At 37.6% G+C, this 13,628-nt stretch overlaps 1 protein-coding gene across 4 annotated transcripts in view; it reads right to left on the minus strand.

Annotated features, from left to right (window-relative positions):
• Window positions 1-13,628, minus strand: part of EXOC6 (exocyst complex component 6) — a 213,470-nt gene that overhangs the window by 94,263 nt on the left and 105,579 nt on the right. For all 4 annotated transcript variants that reach the window (XM_075216143.1, XM_075216146.1, XM_075216145.1 and 1 more), the window contains exons 17-18: window positions 11,977-12,111; window positions 6,331-6,510 (exon numbers count right to left, since the gene is read on the minus strand). In XM_075216143.1, the coding sequence (XP_075072244.1) occupies window positions 6,331-6,510; window positions 11,977-12,111 (315 nt within the window). The remainder of the gene's footprint in view (window positions 1-6,330; window positions 6,511-11,976; window positions 12,112-13,628) is intronic.

Below are 13,628 nucleotides of genomic sequence, written 5' to 3' on the forward strand. Positions count from 1 at the left end.
ATTCAAACTTTTCCAGGCTGTCAGCCCTGGAAAAATGATCATGACAGATATTAGAAGGGAAAAGCTCTCCATACCACGATTAACGGTTGTTTATTTAAAAAAAAAATTGGGAATGGGGTGGGACAACTTCTTTAAATAGTGACCAACTGTACAGCATTACTACTCTTGGTCTATCTCAACGTTCTACAAATGTTTTATGTCATAGTTGGGTGTAACCAAGCAACAAAGATGCAATATATTATAATGTTGTGATGTCATAACTAAATCGTCTGTGTACCTTTAGTGACAGGTCATCAATTTCAAAAGCAACTTTTGGCAGGGAAAGTGTTCATTTCATATACGGGGCAATGCATGCCTTTAATTCTAAGGATATCAGAGATTGCCAACCAGTTTTGTCATGGTAAAAAAGACAGCAGATATAGGGGTTTTGCTATTTTCTATACTCTGTAGCTGTTTCTAATTGATAATGAATTAATGATTATAAATGATTACTATTATACTAAGAATTATTTATAGAGATTATTTCCAGATGTGAGCACATATAACCATTTATTGTGCCCTTTACACTATGCATAAGCCGAATATTGCAGTAAAATGGAAACACTTGCAAGCAAGATGGTATCAATGTGTACTTGTCGCTTACAAACACTGGAGGCAGCCATATTGGGACCTAAACCAATATTTATGACAATTCGGCCAGCGGAACTAGAGACATCACTGAAGAATGAGCCCAATGATAGGCCGAGTGTTAATGAAAACGGTTTCACTTGCTCTGTGTACTGTTCTGCATTCATGTAATTGCAGAGGTTAATTCATCAGGTTTTCTGTAAGTACTGTAGATATGGGCATTACTGTGCCTGCTCCTACAGCACCTGGAGAGATTATGGAAAATAAACTAATGAGCTATAATCTTTAGCTCAACCTAAAAAATATGCTTATACAATGGCATATGCCGTCAGTGCGAGGATTACTCTTCAGAATTACAGCTATTCACAGAGGATAAGTGTTAACCATCCTGAATCTAAGATGGAGGACGTTTGTTGAGTCCCGTTTGAAACTAAACATTGAGGAAATAAAATATGTCAGGGGGTTCTTAACTTTTTTGAGTGGGAGCAACAATACATCTGACTGAAGACCTTTTCCTGATCCTTTTTTCCTCAGCTGCATTTATGTAAAAAGTGCATCTGCAGAAACATTGTCTAAGATGTAATAGTCTGGTTCTCCCATGCATAGGACACAAAATATGGGTTATGATGTACTTATAAAGCCCAGAAACAAATATACAGTTTGTATTACTTGTTTATGTAAACTGGAGAACCGTCATGTGTCATATTGACAACACTTACAGGGCCGTAACTAGGGCTGTGCAAAAGGGGCGATCGCCCAGGGCGCAACACTGAAGGTGGGTGCAATTGAGGAATATTTTAGGATCATTTGGTTAAAATTGAGGGCTAGGGGGGCGGTATTTGTCTTTCTCGCCCCAGGCGCTAGAATTCTAAGTTACGGCTCTGCTTACAGACACACTGTACACGGGCTTTAACAATATGCATTATTCCATCTAATGTAAAAAAGATCTAATTAACTTTGCCATTGTTTTGCCCTGCCCCTTACCCTAGAATGCCCACAGCCAAGGAAGTCCCTGATGATTGACTGTAACTATGGGTCAACACAGGATTGTGCTCTACTGGGTCACAATGCTGTGTGCACCGATCCCAGGGTCACTGTGCTGTGTACACCGATCCCAGGGTCACACTGATGTGTGCACTGATCCCAGGGTCACACTGACGTGTGCACCGATCCCAGGGTCACTGTGCTGTGTGCACCGATCCCAGGGTCACAATGCTGTGTGCACCGATCCCAGGGTCACAATGCTGTGTGCACCGATCCCAGGGTCACAATGCTGTGTGCATCGATCCCAGGGTCACAATCATGGGCCCAATTTTTGTAGGACAGTCCGAGTGATTACCAGGAAATGGGTCATGCCCTACTGGAGAGAGGTGTGTAGCGTTATGTGAAATGAGCATGTGGTCTGGGTGGATGGGTCATGTGTTTTGTCCCATTTATTCATTCAGGAAACAGTGTGGAACGGGTGTGTCATAACAAAACATCTCATTGCATAATGGGGATAATTTATATCAGTGAAATAAAACTAAATTTAGGACTCGAGCATGTTTTCCACCACTTAGGAAATCTACATGTCAGAATTTTTACTTGATGAATAGACTCCAAAGACAATATCCTACAGTCACTAAAAAGGTGAAATTTATTCCACCACATTCCAAAACCAAAGGAATGAATGGTCGGGCTTGATGATAAATACTGTTGTACAATGGTCAATACTAGCAAGTAACAACATTATGTAACATGATGAGGGTTTAGCAGTGAGTATTTACAGTTGTTACACTATATTAAATGGAAAGAGTGAGCAGTTATTGCATCATGCATTAATGAAACGTTAGTACAGCGATACCTGCTTCATCTGACAAATGTTCTAGCTTTCAAAGTCATCTTACTGTAAGAGAAGCATTACATCTAAAATGCTATTTAATTTCTATAAAATAGCTACTGATATATTCACAGATACACATGTAACCTTTTCAGGGAGGTATCTGAACTAAATATATTCAGATCAGGCTTTGTTCAAGGGGGGGGACATCTTTCTTTGCACACCAGACTTCCTGTTGCTAAGATAACTAAATGACACTACAGGGCACCCTTCTGAGCTTGGGTGATATCAGAAAGTTACTGTAGATACAGTTACACTTTGTTGTAGAAAATTTGCTATCACCGCCAGAAAAACACCAGAAGCCAAACCGCACTGTAATAACTGGCTGCCATGGACCCTTTCCAACCCGTCACCTTAATGTCTGCAGTGTGACTTGTGACATTTGAATGGCTTTGTTGATTTCCTATTTATGTGTCCGGATTCTCACTTCTTATTTATCACTGAATCTCATTTCATGATTTTTCTGCAAGTTTTTAGTGTTTATTATATTATATGCATGGCTCACTGGTAATTATACTACATACAAGGCTCATTGGTCATTATGCTACATGCATGGCTCACTGGTAATTATACTACATACATGGCTCATTGGTCATTATGTTACATGCATGGCTCACTGGTAATTATACTACATACATGGCTCATTGGTTATTATACTATATACATGGCTCACTGGTTGTTATACTATATACATGGTGGCTCACTGGTTATTATACTACATACATGGCTCATTGGTCATTATGCTACATGCATGGCTCACTGGTAATTATACTACATACATGGCTCATTGGTCATTATGTTACAAGCATGGCTCACTGGTTATTATACTATATACATGGCTCACTGGTTATTATACTATGTACATGGATCACTGGTTATTACACTACAAACATGGCTCACTGGTTATTATACTATATACATGGCTCACTGGTTGTTATACTATATACATGGCTCACTGGTTATTATACTACAAACATGGCTCACTGGTTATTATACTATATACATGTCTCATTGGTTATTATACTACATACATGGCTCATTGGTAATTATGCTACATGCATGGCTCACTGGTAATTATACTACATACATGGCTCATTGGTCATTATGTTACATGCATGGCTCACTGGTTATTATACTATATACATGGCTCACTGGTTAGTATACTATGTACATGGCTCACTGGTTATTATACTACAAACATGGCTCACTGGTTATTATACTATATTCATGGCTCACCGGTTATTATAATATATACATGGCTCACTGGTTGTTATACTATATACATAGCTCACTGGTTGTTATACTATATACATGGCTCACCGGTTATTATAATATATACATGGCTCACTGGTTGTTATACTATATACTTGGCTCACAGGTTATTATATTATATACATGGCTCACTGGTTATTATACTATATACATAGCTCACTGGTTGTTATACTACAAACATGGCTCACTGGTTATTATACTATATGAATGGCTCACTGGTTGTTATGCTGCCCAGGTGACCTGGGCAGCATAGCTGTCAGTGCTATAGGTTTATGCACTTATTTACAATATTTGGTTTCACTTGCACCTAGGAAACAGCAGCTGGGCCCAACATTTTTAATCTTTGCTTTAATAGTGATCTTTTTGAAGGGGTTTCCACTTTTAAACTCAGGTAATTGGGAGATTGGTTGCTTTACATATGGGGCAGGATTGATTAAGAGGAGATTGAGAGATTACCAAAAGACACAAATCATTTTTTTTTAAAAAAATTAATAATCAACCGTTTACATTAAAATGAGTTGCAAACATTGCTGCTCATCATTCTGTTGTCTTATGGTTGAAAACAACATTTCAACTACACTCTTCTCTGCATCCATAAGGATAACTGTTTTATACAAAAGCAACTTTGTGTTCTCGGTTTCAAAAACCCAGGGGTAAACGGTGGCTGCCTGCAGAGTTATTTTATAGGTCTGTACAATTGGCAGCTCTCCAGGTGCTGTGAAACTACAAGCCCCAGCATGCTTTACCAGCTGACAGCTACCAGGGAATGCTGGGATTGCAGTTTCACAACACCTGGCCACAGATTTTCGATGCCTGTTCTATTATACTGGTAAAGAAAGATAGGAGGATGTGAGGGCTTTATCTTTACTTGATAGATAAAAGTAAATTTAAACAACTTGAGTATTTGTCCCTATATGAAATATTGGTGGATTTCTTGTGTACCTTAGGAGTGGCAGCATTCAGCATTGGTAGGCGAAATGAGTATTGCATATTTAAATATGGATATTATACCAGTTTGAAAATTGAATTTTTATTTTTAAGAGTTTAAAGTAATTTAGGGTAATTTAGTAATTTTCTGCAGTTAATATTAATTTGTAATCTTTGGGCATTCTTGGCTACTATTCATTGTGAACACTTTGCAGCATTGTTGCAGTGTTTGACATTGCCTTTAGATTATCTTGGGGTGTTTAATATTAAATGAGGGTGTGAAATTAATGCCCATGATAACACATATAATGGACGCTAGAAGGAGAGCTTTGCAGGGTGGGCTGGGAACTTGATTACTACCCAGAACGTAATGATAACTTAATGACCTCAGCCCCTGACTACATTTAAACCTAATCTCATTGCATATATGATGAGAATGCCACATGCAATTAATATAATTAGTTCCTACAAAACTAATATTTTATCATTATAACAGATTGCCTTCACATTCTTAAGATGAGGACTTTGTGTCAGTATGTATTTATATTTGCAATGTCCTGGAGAGACACTGGATAACAGTGGGTACTTGCTCTCATCTAATAGCACTGCCACCCACAGTATCCTTCTAAACTTCCATTCAGTCTTCCAACTGGTGACACGCTCTAGATATGTTTGTGGAGTTCATAGCTATGTTCTGGCTGAATACTCCCACTCACATATGTCGCCATGGAATGCTGCCATAGCTGTGGCACAGTTTAAAGAGACTGCACTGTACTGCACCTCGTCAGGCCTTCGTTTAGAAGTCTAAACTGAGTGTAGGCTGACTGCATTCCCAATTATATAGTTCTCAATGTCATTTCATTAGGAAAGCTTCTTGTATAGCTAAGAGAACGTGAATTGTGTTACTAAAAATCTGCAGAAGAGAACAAAATTCAGCATATATAAATTATATGCAACTGAGAAACACATAATAAAGATATCAAACGTTAAACAACACTATCAGCTAATTATTGGTTAGTGGCATATTGAAAAATAGGGTAAGGAGACTTATGCTTGCTATATTCGGATGGATGTAGTCAGCTGATTTGGTTATTGTTTTATAACCAATATGGACGTCAATTGTGGTCCATAACATTGCAGAAAACGGCAGGTAAGAGCCACACGACCCATCTAGCCTGTCCATTTTTATTCCTAAAAACCTCACACCCTATTTAAGCCTTAGGGCTAGATTTACTAAGCTGCGGGTTTGAAAAAGTGGGGATATTGCCTATAGCAACCAATCAGATTCTAGCTTTCATTTATTTAGAACATTCTACAAAATGACAGCTAGAATCTGATTGGTTGCTATAGACAACATCCCCACTTTTTCAAACCCGCAGCTTAGTAAATCTAGCCCTTAATAGTGTCTATCTATTGACAATGTATAACAACTATACCCTCATTAAGAAGAAGTTTAAAATAAATAAACTGTAGACAATTTTGACGATATGTCAGTTTAAACAGCACACTAAAATCTGGTACTTAGACTAGTTTAGGAAAGTGATTGAGGAAAGGCAAAAAAGTTTTGGTAATTGATAGGTGTACATCCATTCATTCGTAAACCGCAGCTAATTCTGTCAACTTACAGGCAAATTAGTAAAAACTTGAAATGTGCTTCGTAAAAAATTAATCAGATCCATTAGGTACCCGCTGGCTCTCCCGTCTGGCTCCGACATTGTCCAGTCGTAGTCTGCCAGCTGGATGAATTCATCAATTTTTTGGTTGAGTTTGGTGTATATTTCCTCCTCAGCCGCATGCCTCGCATCCTGAACAAAACAAGTGTGCAGGTTAGCATCTTGTCCATTACAATAAATCTAGACGGACACTCAGTTAAACTCCAGAGCTTCTCCAACATGACAAATAGAAATTTGCTTTTAAATTTAGATCTACAATCTTGCAGCTCATTAGTGATACTTTGAAGAGAATTAATCATAGTGTCAGTGTTACAGCAGTAACTCACTTAAAGCTGAGTTGCCAGTACATCCTTTACTCATGAGCAAAACGCCCAAATTAGCAAGAGGGTTATAGATCATTTTTAAAAGCTTGTTAATCAGTAAAGAAATGTTCTCAAGAAGAGACCGGTGTGGGTTTAGCAAACTCATTTTCTGTGTGCAGGTCTATACTTCATTGAGGTCAAATGAATGTTATAAATACAGTATTCATTTCACAACATGTATTGTAGACAACTATATTTTAAATAACTGTCTGTGAAAATAATGTCTTATTAAAATTAGCATCAGTCTATAAACAAAAGATTCTCCAGGATTTGAAATATAATGTAAATCATTTTTTTAGCCCTTCTTTGGTGTCTGCGGGAGAACCTGGGCTCACACGCATGAATATTTTTCATGAGCCTGTGGTACATCCTGCATCCTGTGAGCTTATGCGGTGCTTCGAACATGCCAACAGTACACACGAGCATTCAGAGTAACCTCTGGATGGATCATGGACACAAGGACATGTTGAGTTTATGATGAGTCCAGTCTTCACTATGAATCTGTGTGTGTATTGTCACCATTATCTACACAGGGTTTAATGAACCTATATACATTACAGTTAATAAGTGATCACAATTCTTTGAACGCAGCTAAAAAAGGAGTGTACAAGTTATTATGCCGAAGTCTAAAGGTATATGTAAATAGACACTTTTCATGAACGGCCCACAGTGAATGTGAGCGAGGATGGACCACGGATGCAAGAAAATAGTGCTTTCGCTGTTCATGCTGTCTAAAAAACTAACATTTGTATTGTGGGTCCATCCCTTATATGGATCAATAATCCTAATTCTAAGAGCTGTTTATGTTGCATTCATTATGCAGTGAAAAAAGCTTAGACATAATGGACTGAGGGTGCACACAAAGTGTCTGATTGTGACTGGGCAGCACAGTGGCTTGGAGGTTAGCACTTCTGCCTCACAGCACTGGGTTCATGAGTTCGATTCCCGACTATGGCTTTATCTTCGTGGAGTTTGCATGTTTTCCCTGTGTTTGCGTGAGTTTCCTCCCACACTCCAAAAACATACTGGTAGGTTAATTGACTGCTACTGCTACTGTGTCTGTGTGTGAGTGTGTGTCTATAGTAGGGGATTTAGACTGTAAGCTTCAATGGGGCAGGGACTGATGTGAATAAGTTCTCTGTATAGTGCTGCGGAATTAGTGGAGCTATATAAATAACTGATGATGATCTATGCCAGTGAATTCTGTGACTAGACCTCACAGGGCATTTATAAAAACAGTATATGCCAACTGTGTACAGTGAGGTTATTTCAAGGTGATCTCTGGGTTAAGAGCACATTCAACATTGCTTAGTAACTGAACTAACTACCTTTATCTGTATCCCATTAATATATCATGGAGTCATTCATCTTCTTTGGCTATCATGGCATCATGCAAAATAGATGTTTGTCAGCACTGGCAGGCAGTTCTGTAGGGTGTTAGATCAACTGATTAAAGTGCACATATTGTATACTATGAGTAGAGGTAAAGGTTTTATAAGCTGATCTAATATTCATAAGAAAGTAGCCTATGAATTCCCTAGGAATAAGTGATGTCACATGGAGTTTCATGCCTTAGTGATGTCATTAGTTGGTAAGGGGGAGACAAGGGAGAGAGGGAAGCGTATTCTAACATCAGGTACTGTAAGAAGCCTTATAGGTGAGAACATATATAAAATACGGTGAAGGAGATATTTCCTGGCATAGCTGTATTGTTAAATGTGTACCAAGAACCCCAGGTTCTATGGAAGGGTTGGATAGTGTCGTGCAATAAGCTAGAGGTATATGTTCCATAGTTGACAGCTGTGCTGTTTTTTCCAGACTTTAGCTAACTGAGGTTCGGCTGCATTACATCAGTCTATCAGCGGATCATGAGTAAGTTGGATATTGGTAATTTATGTGATTAAAAACAAAAAATTGTTACAGAATCCAGAAATTAACAGACCGCCCGACCATGTATGTAAAACTGTGCATATGTGTCCACAGATGCTATGTATTTTAGAGGGAACCATATAACAGCTGGTATAGACTTGATATGAGTCTCCTCTAATTGCTGTGCTGACTGAGGACTAAGCTATGAACTTAAGGATCAGCGACCACCTGATACATGTCCTGTTCCCAGGCAGTTTCAAATGGTTCTACAGTCAGGAGTCAGGAGCGAGAATTGTGTTATATGAAAGAGAAATGTCTCCATGTCTCCAAGGATTGTTAAAATCTTTAATATTGGGCTAAGTCCCATAGTCTAGAAGATTTAGGACAGAATTACACTTTTCATCTGAATATAGTGAATGTGGAATGTATTTGACAGGTTTAATCACCTCACAAATATTCATGAAGGAATTAGGTGCAAAATCGCCCATGATGTGGAAAAATGTCTCTATGTTAACCCATCTTTGTGTATATTTAAAAGTAAAACCTAGTGGGAGATTTGGGTGATTCCAAAAGGGGAGTGAGTGATGAAGTATACTTTGCTAGTTTTAATAGTTGTTTATATAATTCCAGGTCTCTAATGTAAATTAAATAGTTGGGATAGTATAGGCGGAGGTTGGCCTGAAGTGTCTGGGAAGCCAAGGAAGAAAGCTCAATCCTTGATCACTCAATAAGGCCTCTTCAATATCAACCCATTTCTTATGGTCTGGGCCAACATACATAAAGAGTAAGTGAAAGTAAGTGACTCAATTGCATTGCATAATAATATATTTCACAGATGGGAAGATCCAGTCCTCCAGCTGCATATATCACTTATTTCTAAAGTATATATGAAATGTATTAATCTTAATCTCATCCACATGCAAAAATATGAAAATGTTTTGTGTTCAGTTTAAAACAATGAGGCAAAATAATTTATTAGCAAATCATCAACTCTGGTCCTCTGGTTGATTTCTTATTGTTATTCATTGAAGTTATTCCTGATAAAAAAACATTTTTGTTTGAGTGCTCATTTTATTTACAATTGCAGGGCACGGCAATGGGGTCAAATATGGCCCCTCATACGTCAACCTTTTCATTTATGAGTACAATTTGAATGATCACCAATTTTGACAATACACCTTATTTTGTGTGTGCTACATCAATAACCTCTTTGCATTGTGGACAGGAGAGAAGTGTCAACAGGTGAATTTTGTTGAAAACTTGATAAATTGGATTCTATTCTTTGTTTTACTTTATCCTTTAGTCCCAAACTGTTTAACTTTTTGGACATAAGTGTGACTCAGCTCTTAAGCGCTGTATGCATTATCTCTAACAGAAGAAAATTAGTCACATCATTGACTGAAATGAGAAATTACATCTTTGTGAGATAATGCATACAGCCCTTAAACTTCCCAAATACAACCCTACATAGAGATTATAATAAGGATGAGATTGACAATAAAATTCAGTGTTGTCTCACATTTAATTTTGAAATTGTGCTGGCATCCATGAAATACTGCTTCTAAAAGGATTAATTTCATTAGTACTTTTTCTAGGACCTTGAGGACCATTAAAAAAATCACTTAATAAATACCAACACATTATTGGAACTGATCCCGTACTTGTTAAGGACCTTACTCAATCACCAGTATTTTCATATAAGCGAAGATACAACCTCAAAGACACTTTGGTCAAGAATGATTTATTACCTTAGGGAATCAACTACATAATTGCACCTTTGATGGTCGTTTCACTGTTTATATCATTGTTTGCCTGTGCCAAAAACTTTATGTAGGAAAAACATCTAGGATGCTCAAAGAACGTGTAACACTTCATCGTTCATCTATAAAGAAAACTTTGTTTCTCAATGGTACTTGACAACAACAGACCACCAGTTGTCAAACATTTTGTTCAAGCTGGGCATCGAGTATTGGACTTTCAATGTGTGCTGATAGAACTCAGGGAGAGGTTGACCAGAATCTATTGCAAAAAGAGTCCTGAAAACTCTAAACCCCAAGGGGCTAAGTGGAGACTTTATCATGTTATTCATAGTTTCTGATCGGGTTGTGGCTATGACCACTTTAAATTAAGTCATGTATGTTAGACCCACCAGGAGGAGAAATCTGGTTGTGGTTCATCTGCTTTGTATGGATACCATGGGTTACCCACCTGGCACTATGTACTTCAACTATGTGTGATTTGCACCAATATTTTAAAGTGTAAGTTGGCTATATTATTGAGTCTTAAAATATTTCAACATCCTGTCCCTCCACATATGTTTATTTATTGATGCTGATGTTATTATAATAGTCACAAGGGGAGATTATCATGTGGCTAATATGGACCACCTTGCTTATTTGTTTTTCCTGCTGTTTTTGTATGTTCCCACAAAGTTTTGCATTCATTCTGTTAACTCCTGCTAGTTGTACTGGCTTCCTGCATTGCTGTATCTGTGCATATATATATATATATATATATATATATATATATATATATATATATATATATATATATATATATATAGAAAAATACACACAAACACACATACAAAAAACATGGATATTCTGCACTCTCCAAGCACACAATTGAAAGGTCTAACTACTTTTTAATATTAAAAACAGGGAAGGTAAGTTCCAAATATTGCAAACTATGCTAAGCTGACCAACTCACGCCAAAGTCTTCACCGTCTGGCCAGTTCTAGCATGATCAAATTCTATGCTTTGCACCCGGGCTTAAGCCTTACCTGCACACAGCTTTTAAAGGCAAGTCTTTCCCAAGTATTTTTGCTCAGTTGCATTTCCCTCACACGTGAGTAATTTAAGATGTGCGTATGTACAAATTTATACAATTGGTGGAAATGTTGTGCATTTGTGTGTCCTTTCCATTTATGAACTATGGTAAAATGATCTTTACTGTGTTATTTTCATATTCATTAAATAGCAACGGTGATGACAAAAGGTAACATACACATTAACAAACTAAGCTCATATAAATTAAACTAGTCTGTAAGAGCATTGGTGTGATTTGCCGTTTATAACTGCGCGGTTGAAGGTAGTCTTTTTAGCGGTCTCCCACGAATGCAGCTCATTTCCCAACTAACAAAACTTTATTAATTCTAGCGATTACAGAACCCAGCTCAGCAATGTCTTTTACCACAGAGAGGGTACAATTATGGGGGCATGTAACATTTGTTAAAGGGAATTATTTGGAGAATTTGGAATTATAAAGTTTGAAGGGACTATCATTTAGTGGGAATTTTGGACCATCATGACTTCTGTAAAAAAGATCTTATAGAATTGGCATTGTTACATATTAAAGCACCACTTACCTTAAAAGTGGACAGGCCATAAAGTCTTGTGGTGTGCACTGTCTCTGGAGAAATATTTGTAATATTTGTAATAAAGTCCTCCAGGTATTTACAGGCTTGCTCCAGGTGTGTGGTGTTTATGATGATTTGCACAAGCTACAAAGGAGAAAACACATCATAAGAAACTTGTACCACAAAATTCCACCTGATATTTTGGAGGAGGTATTGTACTTCCAGACACTGCAGCAATACTTGGCAATTAGTGTATTACAGGAAACTCCAAAGCTATATATAGCTACGAGCTATGCTTGCAGACCTATATAGCTTCCTTTACTGGAAGCAAAACACCAACCTCTCAATAGGTTACAAACTAAAGTGTAGTTTATGGGCTTGTTCAAATGACTATTTCGGCAGACTTTGCCCTCGCCACATCCTAAATAGGATGTGACTTGAGCAAGCAGCTCTGAAAATACCGCAGGCACTGACTGGGATCATGCCTCCGTTGTACAAGCAAGAAGCAGCATACTCCGCAGGGCAGGCAGGAACACCAGAAACACACGCAATTCTACAGTGTAGATTACAATTGTGCGCTTCAGCGAACAACAGAGGTGTTCAGGATCCGGGATCATTGATCCCGCCTGCAATGTCCTCAGAGCGGTCTCTTGTATCATGTTCATGACTGGACAGAATGGAACGTTCAGAAAGCTGACTATGATGCACATCGGTGTCTGTTGGCCAACCAGAAGTCCCAAACTTCCAAATCAGACAAGTGGATTGGTGCCAGATTAAACTCTGCATGGTCACACTAAGTCAAGGAAAACTGGAGAAATACAAGAAAAGTGAGGTAAAGAATGCCATGGACAGGGCACAAAGTACCCCCAAAAAGTGGAGGTGACAAGAAAAATGCTTGTGTATAAAACTACCCCATACCATGGCCTCATCACTATAGATTATATTACGTACTGTGCCCTCATCATCATTATAGATTATATTATATAATGTGGCCTCACCACTATAGATTATATTATATACTGTGGCCTCACCACTATAGATTATATTATGTACTGTGCCCTCATCATTATAGATTATATTATATACTGTGGCCTCATCATTATAGATTATATTATGTAATGTGCCCTCATCATTATAGATTATATTATATACTGTGGCCTCACCACTATAGATTATATTATATACTGTGCCCTCATCATTATAGATCATATTATATACTGTGGCCTCATCATTATAGATTATATTATATACTGTGGCCTCACCACTATAGATTATATTATATAATGTGGCCTCACCACTATAGATTATAGTATATACTGTGGCCTCACCACTATAGATTATATTATATACTGTGCCCTCATCATTATAGATCATATTATATACTGTGGCCTCATCATTATAGATTATATTATATACTGTGGCCTCACCACTATAGATTATATTATGTACTGTGCCCTCATCATTATAGATTATATTATATACTGTGCCCTCATCACTATAGATTATATTATGTAATGTGCCCTCATCATTATAGATTATATTATATACTGTGGCCTCACCACTATAGATTATAGTATATACTGGGTCCTCATCATTATAGATTATATTATATACTGTGGCCTCACCACTATAGATTATATTATATACTGTGGCCTCACCAC

This window comes from Mixophyes fleayi, chromosome 6 (genome assembly GCF_038048845.1).
Source record: "Mixophyes fleayi isolate aMixFle1 chromosome 6, aMixFle1.hap1, whole genome shotgun sequence".
In the NCBI taxonomy this organism is placed as follows: Eukaryota; Metazoa; Chordata; class Amphibia; order Anura; family Limnodynastidae; genus Mixophyes; species Mixophyes fleayi.